Raw genomic sequence first — 26,526 nt, forward strand, 5'->3', positions numbered from 1 at the left:
CGTTACTATATATATCTGATTTTCACACGGGTAATGTATGAATGGATTCTCAGTTTAGTGGGTTTACAGTTAGAATTATTATGGAATTTTCTAGAGATGTTGCTTGCCAACACGATTTGGTAATGTTGGTTCTACAGACTATGTTTCTGTGGTAATGTTGGTAATAAGAGTGTTAATTATTTATTTACAAAAAACACCCAAATCAACACGAAATAAAACTCAAAATTAATTTGAAAAATAATACCTACTATAAAATTGATGAATAGAATATTAAAACAAATTTAAAGAGTTTGGTCCCTGTGGCAGTGTAGTTTTTATGTTGGCATTTCTGCGCTGTATTGCGATTCGTTGAGCGAGGAAAGCACCAGCTCTGGTGTCAGGCGCCAACTTAAATCTTGAACCCCACGGCCCAAGAGTCGCTACTCCAAAGGGAAGTTCTCTTCAACGTATGCTAAGAATATTGTAAACACTTTGTGTGTTGGGAATAAATTAGAAAAAACAAGCGAAAGAATTACATATGAAAAAAGTCGAATTGGTTCGGAAATACTTCAGTGGGCAGCTGGTTCCACATAGTGGTGGTGCGCGCTCATCAACGTATAATCGATCTCCTATGATGAAACTCAGCTGCAGCCCTGCGATTCTGTAACTCACTTTTCGAACTCACACAGCAGTTTTCGCATTCTGAAAAGGTGGGAGCTTGTAGTTTATTGTTTTTCAGAATGCCAAATCATAAGATGACTGCTTCACGACTGATTTGAGAGCGACCGCCGATGCGAAAACCGCTGTGTGAGTTCGAAAAGTGAGTTACAGAATCGCAGGGCAGCTATCATAACTCCTCTGAGCACCCTTGGGACAGGTCAAGTATTACGTAAGCACTATAGGGGTGAGGTCTTTGATTTCCTTACTTGGTGATTACGTCAACAGTAATTATTTACTTTTTTTCACATATTACCCACACATTGTCTATGCGTGAAAACGAATTGCATTTTCGAGGATTCCTGCAAAAAAATAATACGTTTATGTACGTATGAGAGCTTTGCTTTTGCTGACAAGAGGGTTGGGGGAGAGAGAACGGCCCCTTTCGTGGTAAATGTAGATGATGCAGAGACTCCCCATCTCTACGCAACGTGAGCAGAAACGCCCTCTCACTTCAGTTATATAAAAACTATCGAAACAACGTGTCGTAACGTACATTAATTAAAAATTTCGCAACAATTCTCGGGGTCGATCTCAGCAAATCGCCTCAACATGACAATGAAATCACTTGCTATAAGAAAACTTTTCGCACGCTTATTGCATTTTGCATTCGCGGGTCTTACGCAAAAATGCATATTACTTCGCTTAGGATGTGGGTACACGGGACCTAGGGTTCTATTTATGTATCTAAAAAAGCTGGATAGAAGAATAGCTAGAAGAAGATAGGAGGAAGCGAATGGAGGAAAAAATAATAGAAATTTTTGGAAAAAGCTAGAGGCGGCTTTTACCCTTGAAGGGGTTCCGATCAATGGTACTGAAGGGAGTTTGGATAAAGTGTTTATGATATTTGTTGATATTCTTGTCCGAAATTGAAGGTTTTAATAAGTTTAACAGGTGTTTTATACATAATAATATCCTAAAAACTATCAGTCTATTCGAATCATTTGTCAACGCATCCGGTAACGCACTCGCGAGCCCCCTGACTTTAAGAATGTCCATGGGCATATCACTTAACATCAGGTTAGACTTCTGCCCGTTTGCCCCCCTATAAACAAAAAAATGACCACAATACGGAATGGCGGAATACAAACCAAAATTGCGTAAAGCAATTTAGTTTGTTAATAAACAAAGCAATATTAATTTTAATTTATACAGATTTATCGCCTTGAAAACTTTAATCTAGTTAATAGGCCGGCAATGCACCGTTGATACATCTGTAGTCCTAAATCCCTCCAGGCTTGTCTGCCGCAACCGAGCCCACACATTTGAGTTTATTTTAGGAATATTTGATATAATTCTCTGTAATTAAAGCTTGATACATGTATACGAAACCTAAGGGCACCATTGTTAGTACAAATTCTTAGTATGTTTTGTGACGCCTTTTGTCCATAAAACTCGGTATTATCTAGTAATTGTGTTTTTGTTCGCAGGAAACGCATTGATACGTTTACGAAACATTCTAGGAACATAATATTATACTTTTCTTGTTATTATTGTTGGGTGAAATCGGAACTTTCGGTGGAATACTTGATTACTACTCACCGAATATTGGGGCTAAAATACTCCGAGCTGAACCTTGAGGGGCTTTATCCTTTGGAGTTGCGTAGAGATATTATGGGGTCACTCTGCATCTTCTACAGCATTTACCATGGAGAGTGTTCAGAGGAGTTGTCACGATTTATAGCTGCAGCTGAGTTTCATCATCGGACGTCGAGGCAGAATACGAAATTCCATCCGTATTAAGACGTTCGTCATTACAACAACTGAGCGTTTTTTAAAGCGGTTTTTGCCGCGCACCACTATGTGGAACCAGCTGCCCACTGAAGTATTTCCGAACCAATGTATCATGATCATTTTAAAATCTAATAGGCAAGTAGGCATCCAGTGTCTTACACACGCCGTCGACTTTTTGGGTCTAAGACATGTCGGTTTCCTCACGATGTTTTCCTTTACCGTTCGAGCAAATGTTAAATGCGCACATAGAAAGAAAGTCAATTGGTGCACAGCCGGAGATCGAACCTTCGAACTCAGGTATGAGAGTCGCACGTTGAAGCCATAAGAATGGTACCCTGAGTAACATGAACAAATCAGTGGTGCCTCTGTTTGGGCCTTAGCTTTCGTGATCATCTAATATATAAAATTCTCGTATCACAGTTTTCGTTGCCATACTCCTCCGAAACGGCTCGACCGATTCTCATGAAATTTTGTGTGCTTATTGGGTATGTCTGAGAATCGGACAACATATATTTTTCAACCCCCTAAATGTTAAGGGTAGTCCACACCTAAATATTTTTTTTAATGATACAGCATTAAAAAATACATACAACCCCTTTACGATCAACCCCTATTTTTTTATTATACATGATATACATGGCAAAACGACGTTTGCCCGGTCAGCTAGTTTATGTATAAAAGCCATCTTTGGACATCTGGGTTTGTCTTCGGATACGCTTCCTCCTTGTCTGCTTATTAGTGTTTTTATTCAAGCTATAAAAGCTTAGTCATTTGAGTATTGGAGATGCCACAGTGACCGCTATAGGTCGATTTAATGAATACGATCAATTAATCAGGGTAATGATTGCATTGGGTAACACATTAGCATAGCTGACCCGACATAATAACCCTCTTAAAATTAACTTTAGATTATTGCGTATAACAAGACCCGGACCGCTTTATTGGAAATCGCGTTGAAACACGAATTTAATAACGTTTAATTTTATAACAACACCATTGTAAAGGTACGCAAAACTTATTATGGACTTGACAAATAATTTTAAAATTTCACACTATTAATATAACTTGAGAAATCTCCGCAATGTAGGGTGGAAATCGTGTTATAGGGGTACAGCGTTATAGGAAGGATTACTGATGACTTTATTAATAAATACCACAGAATCATAGAGAATATTTTTGAGAAAAAAACAATAATACCACAGAGTATACACGTACTAATGTCTTTTAATAAATTTAAGAAATGTATTAAAAGCTGTGTAAAAAGGCTTACTATAAAGTCAACGATTATCTAGTTGATAAAAGGGCCTGGGACTAGTGCTAGACAGGCTACTTCTAATTAATTTGCGATATTTGTCTTAAAATAAGTGTTGTTTTATGATTTTCTATTTTAAAAGAGTACCGAGAGTTTTTTACGCCCGCTTTTTCTCTCGGCCTACACCCTCTGTCTTCTTTTCCGATGAGTAGGGATGCTTATAGATTCAAATTTAATGACGTGGAATAAGTGATACCTGTATCTTATGTTCCTTAATAAACATATTTTTTTTTCTCGTACTAAGAGTGAACAACTAAGGAATGGATTTAAATATTAGCTCAACAATTACTGTACTTAGTAAAAATATAGGAATGCGTTTAAGGCCCGTAGTAGCTAAATTTCTAAATAATACGATGTTATTTAAAAGAGTGATGACTTCAAATAACGCCCAGTACTTAATATTATGAATATAAATGAAGAACGGTAACAATTTGAGTTCACCCCAACGTTACGGGCCGGCGCGCGCGCAATTGGAGCAAAGGTGAAAGAACACGGTTGAAGTGAAACTTGAGGTCGTATATCGCAACGCTCAGATTTATCAAGTTTATAAACGATATATCGTAATATTTTTTATTTCAGAACAGGGGGCAAACGGGCACGACGCTCACCTGGTGTTAAGTTATACCACCCCGCCCATGGACAATCTCAATGCTAGATCAAATCAAATCAAAATCATTTATTGATTTACGTAACACTATGTACACTTATGAACGTCAAAAAGAAATATTAAATGCTTCTAATTTTATATTTACTGCCAGTTCTCAAAACAAGGGCGTAGAACGGAAGAGAAGAACTGGCAATAAACTTTCCGCCACTCTTTTTAATCGCCATGTTTTATGTTTTACAAAATGTTTGTAAGGAGCTCCACGTACTGTACTCAACATATAGATATACCATATGTAGTATATATCAAAAATATTGGACACCCTTACGTACCTATAAAAATAAATCAGTGGCGCTACAACCTTTTGAGGTCTGGGCCTCAGACTTCTGTATCTATTTCATAAGAATTTACCAATCTAATAGGCAAGTAGTATCGACCTCCTATGTCACACGCCTTCGACTTTTTAGGTCTAAGGCAAGTCGGTTTATAAATGTTCTAACTAATAAGACGTTAGCTATCTTTTATCTATAAGCTTAGTTTATAGATAACTTTTGTATATATAGTTCCTAATGCCAATTAATATGACATTAGGAACTCTAATGTTCTAGAAATCCTAGCACCTTCGAGATCCTATTGAAATATAGAACGCTGCATAGTAACCTATTTTTATTTGTTGTTTGATTATTTGCTATTTTAAAAGAGTACCGAGAGTTTTTTACGCCGACTTTTTCTCTCGGCCTACACCCTCTGTCTTCTTTACCGATGAGTAGGGATGCCTACAGATTCAAATTTAATGACGTGGAATAAGTGATAACTGTATCTTATGTTCCATAATAAACATTTTTTATTTTATTTTTATTATTATTTGGCATACAGATAATCATTACTTGTCATGTCTATATTACGACTCAAAATAGTTTCTGAAACGAGAACTTATTTCCCTTCCTCTACTGTGTCATTACCCGTTGGAGCACCCTCCAATGCAGCGCTAGACATCAGAAGAGAGAGAGAGAGCTTACGGGGCGTTTTTGGCTGAGTTCAGCTGAATCTTTAGCGAGTTTTACTACTTAAAAATACAGTTTTTACACCCGTTTCACCAACTTTTATGCCCATATAAGATCGTGATCCACTTCATATAATGTAGGTGACACAGTGATCATCTCGTGGGAGACTCACACAATTGTTGGAACTTTCACGAATATTTTAATTTGTCGCTAATTTTAATTTAATGGTTATTAATTCAGAGATTAACATCAGCTAGGTTTAATTAGTGGTCATAATTTTATTAAATTGTGAAAGTACGAAGAACTTTGTATTTAATATATTTTTCTGATTACAAATACTCATTAATTCCAGCTTTGATTCTGGTTTACTCTCTTTAAGTGACGAAAGTAACAATTATTATTAGTTCCCTTTTTTAAACTATTTTAACAAGACGTTATTCGAATCGGATTTCAGCTTTTTATAAGTGATTAACTTAATTTCCAACTTGTCAACTTTAGAAGCCGATTTTGTTGTCTATGGCTATAGATCTGTGACATTTAAAGCTAGGTTCAGACCCAAAATGATTACAGAAGTTTTCTGTTATTTATTGCCCTGATACAGATTATATTTAAAACATATTATATTCTATGGCTATAGCTCTGTGCTATTTAACACTAGATTTACGTCCAAAAGATTACAGAGGTTTTCTGCTATTTCATGCCCTGGTACAGATTATATTAACACATTTATTGTCGTTATAAATATTCATTAATAATATTTACCTGATATAACAATAAAGTTTACAAAACGCCGCTAATTGTTATGATATTTCAACAAAAACACGGCTGTGCGATACCATCACCATTTCTTTCATATGAATCTAATAAAATTAACTAGCCGTAACCGCCCATTGGTTTTTATAATTACTAACAATTTAATATCACGCCAAAATAGCCCTTAATTCAAATACGAAAGTGCTAATATCCCGTGAAATAGCAAGATGTCAGTATTCATTAGTAGAGAACCATAAAGCACCGAGGGGATATTTAAAAATCAACTTTATGCTTTTGGGAAAGAGTTGAATTTTCTTTGTGTTATTCTATATTTTAAGTGAATTATCCGCCTGGGTAGTTATCATTTAAGACAGGTCATTTTGTAATATAGGGTTGTTAATTACGTGTTATATGTAACGCGTTTTTGTTTGGAATAATGTTATCAATTAATTAGCTAAGAAGGAATAATTAAATTACGATAATTTTATGATATTTCATAGTTATTTAAACAGCTTGAAAATCCTTAAATTACGAAAAATATTTTCATTTGATTTTTAGTCTTACAAACTATTTGCATCGTCTGTAGATATAGATTTTGTATATATAAATCATTATATTTTAAACTATTTATAATAAAAACACAACCAAACCAGCTGATGACATGAGGAGGTCGGCTCCTAGTGGCTGCAGAGAGACAAGTGCAGAGCGTACTGGACGAAAATGGAGGTGGTCTACATCCAAAAATGAACCAAATAAGGGGCTGATGATGAAGAAGGAGACGTCTCCTATGTAGTCCAGACTTGTCAACGCCATATGACTATACCGCTGAGGTCCCGGTAGAATGCGAAAGCGATGGCCTCTTTGACGTTGGTACTACCCAAGTAATTAGTGGGTTTAGCGCACCCGGTTCTTTAAGTAGCAGAGTGCCTGAAGTGAGTCGCATCCTACATACCCCTGCTGCATTTAGTTCAGAATGCGTAAACGCATTATAATAAAAATAGAGTTCAAATTAATAACTATAAATAAATTGCGCGCTGAACGTACCTAAATTAAAACCTACTTAAGCTTAATTAGCAATTAATAGCCTTATTATACTTCTATTAAAAACATTATTCACCTTAATAATAAATACATGTAGAAACGGGAAAGCATTTGCCGCAATTCTCCTATAAAGAAAGTCGAAGAAATTGTCAGCAAAAAGCAGAAATAGTACATACCAATTACCGTTTATAATCAGTATAGCATATGAAACGTGTGAATGTTGGGAACACGGAAGTGACGCATGGCCGAACGGGCCACGAACCCTGGACCTTTACAGCTTACGGTATGGGGAGGTCATATACGCTAATACTTCGGTATTTAATACACATATATAATAAACATATACATAAGTTTTTCTCGTTTATATGCCTGACAAGATCGGTGTACTATGTAATGTAAATTCTAAATTGATTTTGGCTAGCTTTTAAAAAGCATCAATTTTTGTATGAGGAGGCAAACGGGCAGAAGACATGGACACATTGCCAGAAGGCTCGCTTTTAAGAACTAGTACACTCTTTTCTTGAAGGACCCTTACTCAAAATAATCCAAAAAAAACTGGCAAAAACTGCCTTAACAAACGCTCAGTTGTGGAAGACTATATAACTCGCACTTCACATTAGTTAACACATATTACACAGAAAAAACCATCACATAATTCGCTGTTTTACTTTTATCTACAGTACTTTGTATAAACATATTAAATATTAACAGAAATCATCTGACTGGACTGTAAAGAATGATCATTTTATCTAAAAATTATTTGGAGCCATGCCATCTTGTTTTCGGTTTCATTTATGTAACAGGAGCAAACGGGCAGAAGGCTCATCTGATGTTAGGTAATATCTATGGACACATTTCCAGAAGGCTCGCAATGGCGGCCTTTTAAGAATTGATACGCTCTTTTCTTAAAGGACCCTCAAGTAGTAGTACCTACCCTCTAAATCCAGCAGAGAAGAACATAATGTCTGTTATATAACCTCCTTCGCAAGTACCACGTTTCAGCCTGAAAATATAACTGTTTCCTGATACTACGTTATACATAATATCATTAGAGTAGTTTTCTACTTTTTTACTATTTATATGTGTCTTATACCGAAATGGAAAATATTCTTATTGTGTAACAGTAATTTGATTATAAAATGTGTTAGAAATTATTGTCAAGTACCGTTAATATGTCAAATGGAACAGACTTGCCCCACCACAGGAAATCCTAGTGGGGGCTAGTGTACTTTCTTTTTAACTAAATATACCTTTTATTTCATCAGAGGAAAGTAGAGAAAATAAAAAAGACCTTAACCTACATAATCATATTTAATAAATACTTATAATAAATATACTAATTTTGGTAAATAATAATTTATTTCAATGGAGGCTAGCACTATCCTCTCTGATATAACAATTTGTTAAAACCACCGACGACCCCTACACACCTAACTGTTGTTACTGTGAAAGTTCAAAAACACCATCTTCCAAGGAGAAAGGTGAGCACGGTCAAAAGTCATTAACCTGGCTAATTAATGCGCAAAAACAGATGAAACTCAATCACAGCGTACAGTTAGCGCGTCATGGGAATCGAATCTCATGCATATTGCACTAGCTTTTAATTGCAGCTAATACCGAAAAGGTAATAGTGCGTAAAACATTTGAATGATTGACGTGTGATTGTTATTTATCTGTGGTTTTTGATTGACATAAAAATTAGCTGCCAGTTTGGTTAAAATTTTAAATTTCGAATTTCTTTTGATTTTAGTAATCTGTGCAGTATTTTATTCGATGATTATTATTAACAGATACACAGATTATAACCACTTTAAGCTTAAATAATCAACGTAATTTTAAGGAGAGTCTTCGATTCAAATATGACACATCATTTTTTGATTTGCTGAAGGATGTCATTAAGGAAATTACATGCCACTCATAGACAATTAATCGACGAATCAAAAATTGACCCATGTAAGTTGCTAGTAGACCGTAAAATGGATCGCAATCACTAACCGAAAATTCCAAACTAATTTCCTGTGTCCATTAATATAAAAAATGCTGTACTATGGTCTGTAGACTTCTTGGGGTCATAGCACCCAGCAGGAAGTGACGACACGGGTCGCTGAGTTGCGCGCCGCTCGAAAAATACTTTTCTAGGTATAACACATAGCCGTTCAAGGAGTTTTTATGCTTTGAATGTTTTATATGACGCGTGGTGTGCGTGCAAAAACGCGGATTTATTCGGCCTGTTTTGGCTCTGAGGGCCGATTGTAACTATATAAGTATTTTAAATAATATATACCTATTCAACAATTGAAATAAATTCTGGCAAAATGTTCAAACTGTTTGAAATGAAGTAGTTTTTAAACTTGAAAATAAATAACTAAGCACCTCTAGCTTAATCTATAACGACACTTGTTATTTCAGAGAAAATAAATTGTAAATTATTAGTTTTATTAAAGTTTGTTTGATGAGCGGTAAAACAAGGTGACATAATATACTAAATACAAAAAGTTCGAACTTGGAAATACCATAGACTGCATGCATAACATTCGCACAGATAATACAGCTCCCACAGATAATAAAACATCACATTGCAAACTGCCGTGCATCACGCTAATAATACAGAAAGAAAGTTGACCCCCTCTTTCCCATCCTCCATATTTATGACGAAAGCATCTGACATAATATAATGAGTTTTTATCATAATTAGCGGTGCATTGAGTTCCGTGTCAGTTTTTTATCGATTTTGAAATTAATGTAATTATTTCTTCGTAATTAAACTCCGGTCAGTACAATTAAATGTTAATTATTTAAGCAAGGTCCTATTTGTTTCAAATAAAATGTACATATTTGTCTACATTTCTTATCTATGGTGATTTACATAGAATTAAACATAATGTATCAGTATTGAGTTTAGGTTTAAATTTCTCTTTTCTTTATTTTTTGCGATTTTTTTATAGTTAATGTCATTTTGCGCTGACAATTTACATACTTTTGTGGTTTTTATCAATTGTCTTTAAATATTTCAGCATTTTAAAACATGTTTTGTTCTCTTGTAATTTTAACCTAAGCCTAATTTTAGTAAGGTTAAATTACATATTGTATATTATACATGGAACAGGAATAAATTATAAATAACCGAGTGCCACGGATAAATGGTGCTAATCGAAACACCCTCTATAAATCAACAATATTTTTGCACGCATAAGCCACCTCATTAAAAAACCATAAATAAAATTACGGCTCTTTCACGATGCTACATTTAATATGACATGTGTTAAACAGTTTTGTCATAAATATTATCCCGTTTATCGAGAAAATCACTGTAATTAACAATATTCTGAATTGTGTAAGAGTTGAGACTTGTCAATGACTTAAAATTGACCCGTCTTAAAACTTTGGATTTTGACATATGTGAGTTAGTCTCGACTTTGAATGGTACATAGTCAAAAAGTTTTACTAATTACGATTTTGAAGAATATTTTACTGATAAAACTTAGGCCCGTGTTATAGAACGTCAATCAAACTAAAATATAGGTTCATAGGTGAAAGTATTTTTTTGTATTTAGTTTGAAATATTTGACCCCTTATAGACAAACTCTAGTCAATCAGACATAAATATATCAGGAATTGTCCAAGTTCATTATTATACAGATTTTTTAAGATTTTTCAGTCTGTGTTGACTATATTAATTTGACCTATTAACAATTTGAACTCTATGGGTTGACAGTTAACAGACGCTTTGTCATTTCTTAGTAAAAAATAACAGCCGTCATTGTCATAAAAAAGATTGTCACGCATTCGCGCCAAATCATAATTTTATACTTCGAACACCCACATCGCGTCAAATCTCTCCATACATATAATTAGGAGGAATGATCACGGATTTTATGCACGACAGGCGTCGAAAGGGACGGCCCAACAAATATATTGCGGATTTTATTATAGCCCACATGAAATCCTCATAAAGTTTTGAAGCATAATATCCCTTAATAGAATGATTTAATAATTATAACCGTATCGTATCCGACACCTTTTATGAATGAGTTTCATTCACAGCCAATCATTTTAATAGTATACAATCTTAATATTGATATTCAATTATTCTTAGAATTTCGACCACACGCAATTGATTTTGACGACTAAAATCGATCGATTTATCGATTTTAAAAAGAAACTATTCCAAATTTGAAACCGGCGCGTCGTGGTCTCTAATTCCGTTTTCCCGCCTATAATTGACACAGATAGTTGTCTCGCTCACGCTTGATTAATGACCTATTTGTGTCTCTTTCATCGCGATATCACGTGCGAGTGTCAGCGTAGTGACTATTTTGACAATTATGTCATTTGCTTGTCACGGGGTGTCATTTGGGCGACGAACGATTGCCCTGTAATTTCGTTTCGAATATTGTAGAACTAAGTTCATTGACTTATGTCTTGTATGGGAAACATATGTCAAAGCGTTATTTAGGTATAATTCCGAATTTAATGACAAAAAACGTTGTTTCTCATATATTCCACTGTGTTAGACGTATTTTTTAAAGCTTTTTAACCTAAAATAACCCAAAGTGTGTTCACATAATAGATTACAAACCTTTAAGTTTCTTAATTGTATTGATTGAACGGTATTTCTATACAAGCCATTACAAAAAAGCTAAAACCAAAGCAATATATAAAAAATTATGGCCATAGTTTATATTTCCATATTATGGCGGTTCGTGATAACAATTTAACGATAGAGCAACTTCGATTGAGATGTAAAGCGCTTTTGAATTAAATATGAGGTTCAAGACCCGGGATTTGTTATTTTATATTCTTGTTAGATTATAGAAACTTTGTGAAAGGTTTTTATAAGATGTTTATTTGAAATAATTTCTATTAGAAATAAAGTAAGAGAGTTACTTTCTTACTTTATTTATTCAGCATACGTCTCTCATCCCTGAGGTCGTAGGTTCGATCCCCATCACAAATGGACTTTCTTTCTATGTGCGCATTTAACACTCGCTCGAACGGTGAAGGACAACACCGAAACTGACCTAAGACGCAAAATGTCGACGGCGTGCGTCAGGCACAGGAGGCCTACTTGAGCACCTACTTGCCTATTAGATTGGCAAATGACCATGCCACAGATTCAGAAATCTGAGGGCCAGACCTAAAAAGCACCACCGATTTATTTTTAATAAACTTAGAGATGTTATTGGGCTTCAAAATAAAAATTAATCGTAAAATCTAAATTCAAAGGTATTTCTATTTTTATACTGGAGTGTAATCTATACATTTAGTAACTAAGTTCGTAGACTTATTTTAATAGATTACAATATTAAGTTGATATTCATTCTTTACGAATCACCAAAACTATCAAAAACAATTCTCTGTCAAGAGTCTGCTATCTATGAACTGTTAAATCTAGATGTACAAAGAATTAAACTCCAGTAGCATAGAGTATAGATGCAGGCGTGCATGACAATGTGTCCCTTTGTCTACGCCGCTGCCGTGGGTTCGCAGAACACGCGGGCTTCGAATATCAACGTATCGAACTATAGATCCACAGATAACGTTGCATATTTTTGGCGGTTTCAAGGTCTGTGGTGTTGCTAGCCAGAAAGTTCTTATGTATATTATCTGTATTGTAGTGGTTACTTTATAGTAATTCTATAGAGTAATAGCCCTCGTGGCTAAGTAAATCATTATTTTTATTAACGTCTATGAAGCCTAGGGTGATTTTTAATAATTATAATAAATAAATCCTTTATTTGCAAAGAAAGTAATACATTTAGATCGGTTAATTATAGAAATCCGCACAATCAGCCATATAAAAATGGGCATGCAAATGTCAAATAAATTTTCATAATGTCATATAATAAGATCATTAACATAATGTCATAATATTAAGTTAAGAAGAGAATTTTTAATTTAGAATATAAATGATTTATAAACTTTATCTTGGAAGCTATCTACTGACTAAAGTGAAGGTAGACTTCTCTTACAATGTAAGAAAAACAATGAATTCCGTCTTATATTTTAAAGGATCAACTTATTTGTTAGTCTCTTAACGTCCTTGCATTAAATCCCATTGGAGTGCTTGCAGTCGAGAATAATAATGAAAAATGACGTCACTTCCATAACCAATTTACGTAGGGAGCGTAAAAGCAAATTCTTAATTTTTTTACTGCAAACTTGAATAAAATAATAAAAATGTCAAATCCAATTAGCGCGAAAACCAAGAATTTACGACTAATCAATTCCCTCCCATTTGTCAACTTTAAAATGGTATATTGTCAATGTAATGTCAAATCAAACTTATGACAAACAGGAAACATATTTGGCGCTACTTTTTAAATTCAGAAACAGAGTCTACAAAGCATATTATAATACAAAATTCAATAGATTTTTGACTCTAAGACACGTGTTTGATTCTAAGACAAAGTCTCGACATAGAATATGCTTAGTACAAATAAACTTTATTACTTGCTTTCACAGGAAAGCCAAAATGCTAAATCGTGTAATAGTTATACTATGTCAATGGATTATAGAAAATCTGATCTGTCTAATAATTATATTGTCAATTACAAAATATTAATACAGCCATAATTACAAGGACGTGCAAGAAATAATAATAATATTACATTATCAATGCAATATCTGTTTGTGTCCATTGTTATACGGTATTAATGAATAAATCCAAGTCCACACACAACTTAACGTTTCTTAAGGTAGTTTTTGCGTACCACCACTATGTGGAACAAGCTGCCCACTGAAGTACTAAAGAGGGAAAAGAGCGCCTCGCGAGGTCTCTGGTATTGAGAGTCTCCATGGGCGGTGGAACTTAACATAAGATGAGTCTTCTGCCCGTAGTACCAATTGCTGTTTCTGCTGCTTTCAATGAGATTAACTCTTACTATTGCTGATGGCATGGCGAAACCATCATGTTTTAAACCCAGAGGCACAGAAAACATCGAAACCGGCTTAAAAGTCGACAGCGTGTGTCAGGCACAGGAGGCTGGTCACCTACTTGTCTATTAGATCCACAAATGATCACAAATCTGAGGCCCAGGCCTAAAAAGGTTGTAACCACTGATTTTAATAATATTTATAACGCAAACAATTTTAAAGTATATTTTGGCCTTAGCAAATTACAATTCATTTCTGTAGACAATGTTCAAAGCGTTTAACATACTGTCGTAAGCGGATTTCGGCAAATAGACTTAATATGAAGAATAATTGTAAGCATTTTATGTGGGTCATTGCTAATGAATGTTTGTAACACGAACAATACTTAAAAATCAGCTATAGTTTTTTGTATGAACTATGTCATTCGAATTCTTCGCGAATATAACGAAATTAACAGTACTTAGTATATTTTTGTAACATTTATGTTGACCAAAATTGTTATATATTTTAGAAAAAATAGCATGTAACATATACTGTAGATATAGCATTATGTGTGGTAAACTTCAATAAAAAAATAAATACCTTAGAATCTATCGAATATGATGTCTTTGGATTTCTGATGCCAGACACTGATATTATATCTATATATAATGCCAAAGATTCTGGTGATAGTTCTAGTCGATCTGGTGGTACATTTAAATGAATAAATATCGCAATACAACGAGGAAATGCTGCCAGCGTTAAAGTCACACTGCCACGGAGACCAAATTTAAATTTGTTTTAGCTTTCTAAATATCATTTTTTTATTATTACTATGTAGGTTAAAAATACTGTAAATAATGTATATTTGTTTGTTGGAAATAAATATGTATTTTTATAATGACGTATATGACGTCACATCCATGACACAACTATCAGATTAAGTATATGTTTCCCAACGTGTGCCCACGTGGGGCCATTTGATTCTTTTTTAATTATTTGGAATTTGAATACTGTGCTCTGTTAACAATTTCCTAAAACCTATCATTTAAGTTTCCTAAGTGAACAATTCAATTTTTAATATTAAAAATAAAATTTATGTTACACAAGAATTTTAGATAGGAATGGTACAAATGCTATTAAACTGTTCCTAACGATAATAAGTAAAAAATTAGCATGAACCTCATTCTGACAATTACAAGTCAGCACCTTCAGTATTCCAAAGGATCCCGAGCTTCTTTGGACATATCCAACTTGGAGAAGCTTGGGGAGACCGGTAGAAATATCAATTTGAAAAAAAAAACAGTATATGCCTTCAAAAAAACAATTTTGTATGAAAGTACATTTATATGGAATAAAATCTTCAAACCACGGAATTACATACTTGAAACGAACCGAATGGGAAAAGGAAAAAAACAATTTATATATCTCTCATTATAGCTTTTTATTTAATTTTTTCACTTTGATTATTGTTATTTTGTGTGTTTTTGTTTGTAGATAATAAATGATATGTCTATGTCTAAACAAAAGACGTGACAAAACGGGTTTGGTAATAATTTGGAATATAGATAACACGAGGCTAAAGAAAATAGCACTATTAGATCTATAGATCAATAAATCTACGAAATACCGTGTTACAACGTGGCCGCGTCCCGGCGCGTGCGCCAGACGTGACTGAGACACGCGCACGGAATATACGCCCATTTAATGAGCATGTGTAGGTTTTAACGTTAATTTTACTATAGTTATAAATATAAAATCTCTATGTCTAAATAACCAGTGGCGCTACAGTTTTAGGTCTGGGCCTCAGATTTCTGTATCTGTTTCATGATCAATTGTCAATCTAATAGGCAAGTAGGTGATCAGCCTCCTGTGACACGCCGTCGACTTTTTGAGTCTTAAGGCCGATTTACATTATCTTAGTGTTTAGGAGAGTGCTTTAGTACAACTTGAAAGGCAAGTTCTTTAGCGTAGCGTTTACTAAAGCAAGTAGCGTTTACATGTTTCAACTAAAGTACTATCCTAAAGCACTCTCCTAAACACTAAGATAATGTAAATCGGCCTTAAGGCAAGCCGGTTTCCTCACGATGTTTTCCTTTACCGTTCGAGCAATTGTTAAATGCGCACATAGAAAGAAAGCCCATTGGTGCACAGCCGGGGATCGAGCCTACTACCTCAGGGATGAGAGTCGCACGCTGAAACCACTAGGCCAACACTGCTCTCTTAACCATGAAGTATTTTGAAAAAAATCTACTAATCATACTAGACTAGTGTCTATAGGGACATCCCTCTGTTGTTAGTATCTTTTTTTAATGTATAAGGAAATAAAACTATTATTAGATACTTTACTATAATCACATCGTTTTAGATCTAGCCGTTAGAGACTTAAGATGTTCCATAAAAAGTCAATCGTGCATAATCTATCAATTCGTAACACTGAATCGCGCGAATGATACCTTTATAAACGGAAACTAATCCTTAAACGGCCGCCTTTAACAATCTTTATGGTTTTTCTTATAATCTAAAAAACGTCAACGACTGCGCACGCGCTCCTACGGACGCGCAAAGCATCCTAACATGACGGACAGAGATAGAAATACGCGATTCTAGTATGTGAGAGCGAGATGAGTATACGATTAATGTTCAACTTCAAACTGAGAATGTAGTCAAATTAGAAAATACAGAATATCTGATACTGATAAATTGACGCGTAATTTTCTAATGTAATTGCAATGATCGTCTTTACATGGAAAAGAATTTTAGTTGTTTTTTTATACTTGAATGCTTTTCCTTATTGCGTCTAAGGACATATCTAAGTGTAAAGTAAGTTTGTATTGGCATTTATTACTTGTGTAATGATTTTATCCAAACCTTTTTGCGCGACTACCCGCTGCTATGACGTAAATTAGCGTTTTGAAATTCGAACGAAGACTTCATTTGTTTGTTACGCAATAGTTATTATTCTTTAAAAGACCTTTATTTTTAAAAGTAGAACGATATAATCGTGTACTAGATTCATTTAAGAAGGTATGAAACTATAAATACTCTTTCGTAATGTGAAAAATACACATAAAACCTCTTTACAAAATCATAGTCTGGGCGTAATGTTATGACGTCATACATCCAGCGTAATGTTAGAAAAAGGTTTATTTACGCACAGTAGTGAGGAGAAATGCCTCGAAGGTTATAAAACTTTCGCTATATGTGTCTTTTTGTGTATTCTGAGAACTGGTCAGGAGTATAAAAGTGCTGCCGAAATCCATAAACTTGGCTTTATTCGGCGCTGCAGGTTTATATTGGCGGAAACGAAAATATTATACCTACTTTGGGTGTGGTTCAAGGTGTACGCTATGGCGTTTTGTAATTATGAATATAATAACAGATTTTTATACTATAGAAGTATTTAAATTACATTCGGAAAATATATGGAAAACCTCACAATTATTAAAATTTAACATGAGATGGAAATTATATATTGTACTTGTGACATATTAATATCACTACCTATTTGTCATGTGTTAAAACGTCAATAAAATCTGTTTTTACATTTTCATTAACAATACTACAGTAATGATTGCCTATAGTATATCACTCGTGCATTTTTAACATTCGTAATTTGAATTTCAATATTTTATGGTTTTAAACTTTTTAATCTATATCTAGAATTCGAATTTCAAAATCTTACATAAACATAATAATCACTCTATTCAATTATTAATCGACAACTTTATTCGAATTTCAAAATCTTACTTGGCCAAATGTCTCAGTCCATTTTAGATTTACAGTGTGTGTAAATTTAGATTTACAGCTGTAATTCGAAATTCAAATCAAATAATCGCTATCTTCCTTACGCTAAACCGGCATGTATCTGCAACTCCAAGTAATAAACTGTTGTTCCTAAGCCTCCAGCAACACATTGTGCCTAGCACCGCCTCCAGGCATACCTTTTAGTGCATAATCTATTTTATGCCCTGCAAAAAGTCCAAACCTATGCCTTCAAAGTATGCATTGTACGTTTTATGCGAAGATGCTTTAAGAACTGAAAATTTGTTGGTATTTTTAAGACGCGTTATTGTCGGCTATTTCAAATAGTTGTGTGAATATTGCCACATAACTTCTGTGAATCAATCTTTCTGTTATTTTTGTATGCAAATATCTCGTGTAGAATGCTTGGTATAAAAAGTTTATATGCTTGAGTAAAAAGTAAAAAATAATTTGTTCTTTTTTTAAAAATTGAACTAGAATTTAAAATTCGAATGTCGTAGACATGTATTAATAAAGTGTTTTTTATTAAAACCTAAAAGCCTATCGATTAATAAGCCCGGTTCGGATAGTTTATTGCTACAGCCACGAAAATAAAACAACACGGCCACTGGTCACCGGTAAGAAAAGCGACCAGCGCAAAAAACGACAAAAATGGGTACGCATTCGTAATGCAAAAAAAATAGAGAGGTCAATACGAATTTCGTAGGAGAGAGTGAAAAAGAGGACGTTTAGAATGCAACGCGTGCGCTGGACATCCGTTGCGGTAAAAAATCGGTGATGCCATCTAGCGGCATCTTGTGAAACTACGCGCGAAATTCAAAGGTATTATTAACTAGTTGGCTTTAATTATTAGATTCCAAAACAAGGCCACATATGCTGTGGTGGCCTTTTAGGCCTTGACGTATTATCCTATAACCCCTAGATGGCGCACAGGGCGTCCACAGTAGGTCATACGTTCGGTCTTGAGCTTCATATTTCACCTCGCTGCAAGTCTCTCTTTTCTCTCTTTTTGCCTTATCTGCAACTGTACGGCGCCAGGTTTCCCTTCCAGGAATCCCTTCAGAGTGTATGGCCTATCCATTTCCACTTGCATCGCTTGATCTGCTGGGTAATCGGGGTTTTTCGGCAGCGCTCCCAAAGTAGCTCGTACCTCGGACCAGTAGATGCCCAAAGTACGGCGAAGACAGCGCTTGACGAAAACTTGGAGACTGCACGGTCTTACGTTGCAGAATCTCTGTAGAAAAGTCGATATTTGTTCCATCGCCATATATTCTTAAAATTAATACCACTGGCTTCGGCTAAATTAAATTAATTTAAAGAGCTGTCAAACAATTTCTTCTGTATGTAAGTTGATATATTTGATAGCGTATAATATAATATCTTAGCCACTATATGTTACCACAATGGTATCCCTAAGCTTTTCTTGGTACGGACTTTTGAAAATTTCTTTGTTAGATAATCGTTTGAACGAATAGCTATCTGTTCGCGTAAACACAAGCAGAAACTAAAGAGTAGGTACATAACGCAATTAAAATTTGATTTTATGTAGTGTAATAGTCTATAAGTAGATTAAATATAACATAAAAGTTACCACAGATTAAAAATTATCCAAACAGATCATTAAGCCGATCACTGATCAATGATAGACCACCTCGTGTCATAACACGTTTGATTGATGGAAATTATTAGCTCCTTATCATTGATTCATTATATCGGGCTTCTGTTCTTAATTACCGTCTGCATCTCAAGTCTAGTTATGTAATATATAATAAATTCACTTTTAAAACATTAAATTCCTATTTAAAAGCTCATAAATATAATAAAAATGGAGCTAATTAAAAAGTGCGTACGTACAAAGTACACATGTCAGAAGTGAAACTTCTTTGGCAAACTAATTTTTAAGTCTTGTTCATATTTATACAAATCTAAAAATTTAGATTTCAGACACTTAGAGGGAGGGAAAAGGACGATATGTTATGAATTTAATTGTCATTAAAATATTAAAAGACGTGTCGATTATTAATAATTTTTAAATTATAAATTTAATTTATTTCTTCGATAATAAAAACACGTGGCATTTTAATTTACAACTCGTCGTTTGATATTTCAATAAATTATGTTGCATAAAATATAAATTCTAATATTTCATAAATTCTCTTTACAAAATTATTTTAACAATAGAATTTTTATGAGGTAATTAACCCTTCTCACTCTCTCTCAATCGGCCTCAATTGCTCTCTCCCTTTTCTTTGACAAAAACGCTGCACATCTTCGTGACGTTCCGTAAAAATCTTAACCTCATCCTAAAGAAGTTTTACTTCAAAAATTCTCCTCTCTCGGAAGAGTCTGGTCACCCACAACACAGGTTTGTTCTATGGTCACCAGACTGCTTACATCAGCGCTTCGGATATTTTTATTTTTCCTCTCAAAAATCACACATGTAATGAGGGCAATCAGATGCTTATGCCAATATGTTATAGAAAGGATATACAGGTGAAAATGACATCAGAACTTAAGAAGGCAGACCAGATCCACGCAACTTCCTCACTCAGGGCTCACGAGGGACTCTTTGTATTGAAGAAGTCGCATAGGCCAAGCATGAACCTACATTTGTAGAAATAAAGAAAATAATAATAGCAAATAAATTGCAGCAAGGTTGCTAAACGACTCGGCAAGGTCTCAATGGAGTTGCTGAAAATGTGCACCGAGTCATTTTTATCACAGTTTTATTGTAAATCCGACAAAATATTGAGAAAACACAGTATATACAAACACGTCGTGATATCGCTAATAGCGCTGCGTGTGTTGAACAACAACATTGGTTTAATTAATATTTTTTTTAATTGTATATCAATTATTAAAACGCGGTAATTGGTACTCGCAGTAATAATAAAATAATGAACTCAAGATGATGACAGGTCGACGTATAAGAATGATTGTTTGTTCTTCGGGGCCATTCAATTATTAAGTAAGCAGATTTACTACATCTATCCCCCCTACCCCCTGGTCAGCAAAAGTAAGCAAAGGTGGTTATGCCATATGAGTAAAATTGTCAATAGTCATCCTGACGTAATCACCATTCACCCCCCAGTCCCCACGTCATCAAAAATAAGAACCTTCGATAGAAAAGAAAGAAGAGAAAATCAAAGACCCTCATAGTGATTACGTAATACTTGAAAGGCCCCTTCTTCAATAATTTCAACATACTACTTTATCCGTTCTTGCATAGGCTATATATAAAATACTAGTGGACCCGACAGACGTTGTCCTGCATGATATTTCAAGCAATTAGTAAAGCAAAGTATGAAAGTACCGACTGCAGCGCCATCTGGCGGGCTGATTTGTGAATCTAAACCATTCCCAGATCCCCTTGAACACACACAAAAAATTTCATCAAAATCGGTCCAGTCGTTTGAGAGAAGTTCAGTGACATACACACTCACAGAAGAATTATATATATAAAGATTAGAAGCGTTAAAGATATCATCAAAATAGTCGGAGCTAAGCCCTTCAGAGTTCAGTTTAAAATAAATGTCTGATGAAGTTTACGAAAGAATTGATTTATTTATGAAAAGCAATAAAAAATTTGTTTGCTATCGCTACACTAAACTTGATTGATTCGTGTCATCAAAACTTTAAGAAATAAGTTCAAAACTCCATCTTACTTAATGACATGGTCATTTATTAACGATATAAACAGATTTGGGCCTTTTTGGGTGGTTTTCCTTTTTTGACAGGTGCGTTAGATTATTATCAAGACGTGCAATTCAAAACGTTATTCTAAGCCTATTTGAATGACGTCAAAGTGACATTTGACATATTACGGTTATACGGCAATGTTACAAGTTTAGTAATGCAATTTATTTTTTACGTAAATGTCACATATTTACAATAATTTTTATCATTTTTAACTATACCCCAGTCTTTACACGATAGAATTATGTCACGATAACTTAATTATAAAAAAAATATATAATACTAACTGACCCGGCAAACGTTGTTGCCATGTACATATATTATTTCTAGGAAACATTTTTTTAGTTAAATAAAAATAACTATCTACTATAACAAAAAATAGCTGTAAAATTTAGGGAGTAACCATTAACATTTAGGGGGATAAAAAATAGATGTCCGATTCGCATACCTAACCGATATGCACATAAAATTTCACGAAAATCAGTCGAGCCATTTCGGAGGAGTTTAATTACAAACACCGTGACACGAGAATTTTATATATTAGATGATACAATAACTTTTCATTCCTATCAGGAAATATTAATATTACCACAAAACCCTGATGAAATTATTAATAGACAATAATTAATGCGAACCCAAAATAAGATGAATTCTCAAAACAAAGGGTCACTGGCCATAAGATAATGCCATATTAGGTGGCCGTATAAAAGCGATTCTGTGACGTGTCTGGCTAATGGAAATCGGTAGTCCGGTAATAAAATGCCGTTAATCTACCAATAAGGCTGGCCAGAGATAATAGAGTTGGGACAATAAAACCTTAACCTTCGTTCGATTTATAAACAATCAAATTTATGGCGTTCCTATTTTAAAATAATTTAGATCTCGGTTTTCGAATAATGAATTATATAAAGCAAGTAAAGATATATTAAGCAATGAAAAACATTTAAAAAAAGATTATTTAAAACCGCCCCACCTGCCCCATTTAAAATAAATATAGATAAAAAAGAGGCTCAGGAATATATTATGATAACCGAATGTAATACTAAGAAATCAGGTTGTAACATAATATTGAATAGAACAAAATTAATCATAATTAATGATGTATCTCCATCACAGCAGTCATTAGTTATTTAATAAAAACATCGATACATCGATCGGTATTAATCCAACACTACAAGAAGCCCTTGTCATTTGTCAACTTGACTTTTGACATCAGTCACCGGTTGGCGATGTTACCTGCTTGTATTTTTTATGATAATTTGTTTTAAACCTTGATTTATTTTTTATATTTCTTTAATTATATTTATGAAAATTTAAACTTAAATTTCTCGTTCAGTATATTATGTGAAAAAAACGTCAAAGTTGTATTGCATAATGAGAAACATTTTTTATATCCATCTTGCTATCTCTAAGTAAAGTTGTTTGTTTTGCCAGTAGCAAGTTGTGTCGCATTGATTAATATCCTCAAAGATTGTTCACTCCATCGATAATTCCTGCCAGAGCCTCGCACCTTCTCTCTGCATTACAAAATCAACTTTAATATTAAAAAATAAAGTCTAATTTTATCTACAACTCTTCTTAGACCTGAACATCACGTAATTTATGAGTTGCTCACTGAAGGTGCTTTATAGTTGTTTGATAACACTCCATCGTGATTATTTAGCCAGAGTTTGTGACAGCCATGTATTTTGTTTTGTATAAACTCTAATGTTACGTTCAGGAATTTTATCTGGACATTGTCAAGTGTTATTAGTAATGATCACCCTTATTTTCCATAAACAATGATACAGCTTAGACTTCCACTTTTGTAATACTTCGTTTCTATTTTCCAGGTAAAAAATGGCGGTCGTTGACTCCCCAAGATCGCCGGCCTTTCGTGGAAGAAGCTGAACGTCTACGGGTAATTCACATGACGGAACATCCGAACTACAAATACAGGCCCAGGCGGCGGAAGCAGAACAAGACAAGACCCAACCAGCCCACAGCGCCATCTAGCGCTCCACCCTCTGCCACAACTGCATTAGGATCTCCATACGCCACTGCCACTGACTCACCAGACACACGCTTCTCCCACAACCCTGGAGCTGGTTTCTCCCCATACCGAACTTCGCCACTTGCGCCAGACTCGTACCAAACAAGTCAATTTAATGGCCACGTTCGAACACCTGAATCTTCCCCAGCTCGATCTCCCGAACCCCAAGGAAGAAGAAGCACCCCAGCAGATGCTTCAAGAATCGGAACACCTGACGCGTCCCCTGTCGAAAATGAAAAGGAGAATTTTCAGTATGAAGAAAGGCGGAGGGCGATTAATGCCTCATCTCTCTCTGAGTCGTACTCCTACAAGTCTTTCCGATCAACTGGGTCTTACTCACCCGCGCCCGTAGCTGCCATGGGAATGGCAAACGGAATGTATGTGATGTGTGCCCAAAGGTCTTTAGCCGAACAACCTCCATTAGTAACTGGCACTTTCTTTCCACCAGTCGCTACATCACAGGATCAACAAGCTCTCGGCTCAACTGCCCCCAGGGTATCCTCTGCACCAAGCGGTCCAATGACAACAGAATACAGCATTCAATACCATCCATATGAACAATACGAGCAAATGTACAAAACAGAGGATTCATATGTGTCCCACTACCCTGATCAACCGAAAACTGAGTATGATAATAGCGGAACATATTTCGCAGAAGAACCCCCTCAAGGACAAGAGAACGAGCAAGTATTTATACCTCGACCAGAAATACGGACTGGTTCTCCTGAATCTGACGTAGATGCTCGTGAGTTTGACAAGTACTTGGAGTATAACGCTCAGGGTATGGAGCAGCACCAGCAGTATAGATATGAACAGCAGCAGTACAGGCCGTATTGCCCAGAGCAGCAACCGCAAGATTACTGTACAGAGAGGATGTATCCATCTCCCTACGCATCAGTTATAGCTGGGACGCCCCCTTCAGGGCCTTACACGCCTGCTCCACCAGGCTTAGCCGATGCCCGCCCTGACGATGAGTTCAGCGTTATCTTGGCTGGAGTAAGACAGACCTGTTACAGCAATTGACTATACCGAGAATGAACATATCAAAGCCTTAGAATAATAACTCATTATGAACACAAAATGTGATCTTTGCACGATGTGTTAAAATATTTTAGTGTAGACAAAGTTAATCAGGTGTTATATATTAATTAGTTTTTTAATGTTCCTAAGTTGATAAATATGCGAGAAAATTTATGATTAATATTATATCTGAATGCCGCAAAGTGCCTGGTGTTCTGTTCTGTTCCAAAATGTGTATCTCCAAGTTAGGGCCTGATGTGAATTTATTCTGAGTTTATTTTGACGTAATCCAATTCACTGCACCAAATTGCAGATTCTATAATCTTTGAACTCAATAACAATAAAGTCTTGGGGACCGTTCATGTATTACGTAAGCAACTGCAATTTATCCCCCTCCCCCTCCTCTTGTCAACAAAAGTAAGCAAAGCTCTCATAAATAATAGTATATTTAAACGTATTAATTTTTTGTAGGAATCCTCGAAAATGCATATCATTTTGAAGCATAGACAATGTGTGGGTAATGTGTAAAAAAGTAAAGAATTACTGTTGACGTAATCACCAAATGAGAAAATCAAAGACCCCCTCCCCCCTATAGTGCTTACGTAATACGGCCCCTTGCGACATAAGACAATATTTTTTTACTTTGTTAATGTTAATAAAAATAGACCGTTCTATACATACGAATATTTCCAATTTAATTATAAAAAATATTTCCTTTGGTCGCACGTAAATGCGACGATAAAGTTTAAAACCTATTTATAAAATGGTTGGTCCAGAAGTATGACCAAGTTTTGTAAAAATGTATTTATCGTTTATGTTAATTTTAGACCTCGGACAAGCATGGTGCTACATGTCATTACGATTATATTGTACCAAATGGTACTTTCCTAAAAGATTATTTATTTGTATTTGTATATTTGCTTACGAAATCTGTTCTTCCATAAGTCTGTAGATATTAATATAGTTTTAGTTATTTTTATATTTTATATTTGTATAAACGGTTAATATCTCATAGTTTAGACAATAGTTAATAGCAATTTAGTGTAACAGCACTGCGATAAGTTCTTCCTGATTGTAAAATTTATAAAAACAATAAAATTATAATCCATTATTATTCTCTTTCATTTACTGAAGTTCCTTTAGCAATTGAAAAGAAATAATATAAATGAGTGGCGCTACAACCGTTACATTCTGATAAACAATAAACTACAAGCTCCCTCCTTATCAGAATGCCAAATCATAAAATGACTGCTTCACGACTGATTCGAGCGCGACCGCCGCTGCGAAAACCGCTGTGAGAGTTCGAAAAGTGAGTTACAGAATCGCAAGGCCTTAGATTTCTGTATCTGTTTCATGATCATTTGTCAATCTAATAGGCAAGTAGGTGATCAGCCTCTACCTGAACTGACACACGCTGTCGACTTTTTTCCTCACGATGTTTTCCTTCACCGTTCGAGCGAATGAAAATGTGCACATAGAAATTAAATCTATTGGTGAAAACAGGGATCGAAACAAAAGGATCCTTTAATTTAGGAATCTATTTTCAATTATTAAATTATTCTTATGATATATATAAATATTGGTTCTATACAAAATGTGTTTTGCATTAACTTATAAAAACAAAAGTTCCAAAAAAATGCCAAAAAAAAAAGTTTGCCAACTTGGTAGGAACCCATGCATAAAAACCAAGTATCAATAGTCTCATTAAGTCCACCACCGGAATAATCCCAAAACAGTTACACGAATCTATCAAATTGTAAGACCGCCAAAATCCATTTATCCTTCAAAATTATAAAATATAATTAAATTCGTCCGCCGTTCGACAACTGAGCGTTTTTCAAGGCAGTTTTTGCCGCGCAACACCATTATGTAAAACCAGCTGCCCACTGAAGTATTTCCGAACCAATTCGACTTGGGTAATGCCAAATCATAAAATGACTGCTTCACGACTGATTTGAGAGCAACCGCCGATGCGAAAACCGCTGTGTGAGTTCGAAAAGTGAGTTACAGAATC

At 34.8% G+C, this 26,526-nt stretch overlaps 1 protein-coding gene across 1 annotated transcript in view; it reads left to right on the forward strand.

Annotated features, from left to right (window-relative positions):
- The window catches only part of LOC125059883 (transcription factor Sox-17-alpha-A), a 106,058-nt gene extending 81,200 nt beyond the window's left edge, over nt 1–24,858 (forward strand). The window contains exon 4 of the mRNA XM_047664529.1: nt 23,293–24,858. Coding sequence (XP_047520485.1) covers nt 23,293–24,515 — 1,223 coding nt within the window. The 3' untranslated portion in view covers nt 24,516–24,858. The remainder of the gene's footprint in view (nt 1–23,292) is intronic.
- The last annotated feature ends 1,668 nt before the right edge of the window (nt 24,859–26,526 follow it).

This window comes from Pieris napi, chromosome 20 (assembly GCF_905475465.1).
Source record: "Pieris napi chromosome 20, ilPieNapi1.2, whole genome shotgun sequence".
In the NCBI taxonomy this organism is placed as follows: Eukaryota; Metazoa; Arthropoda; class Insecta; order Lepidoptera; family Pieridae; genus Pieris; species Pieris napi.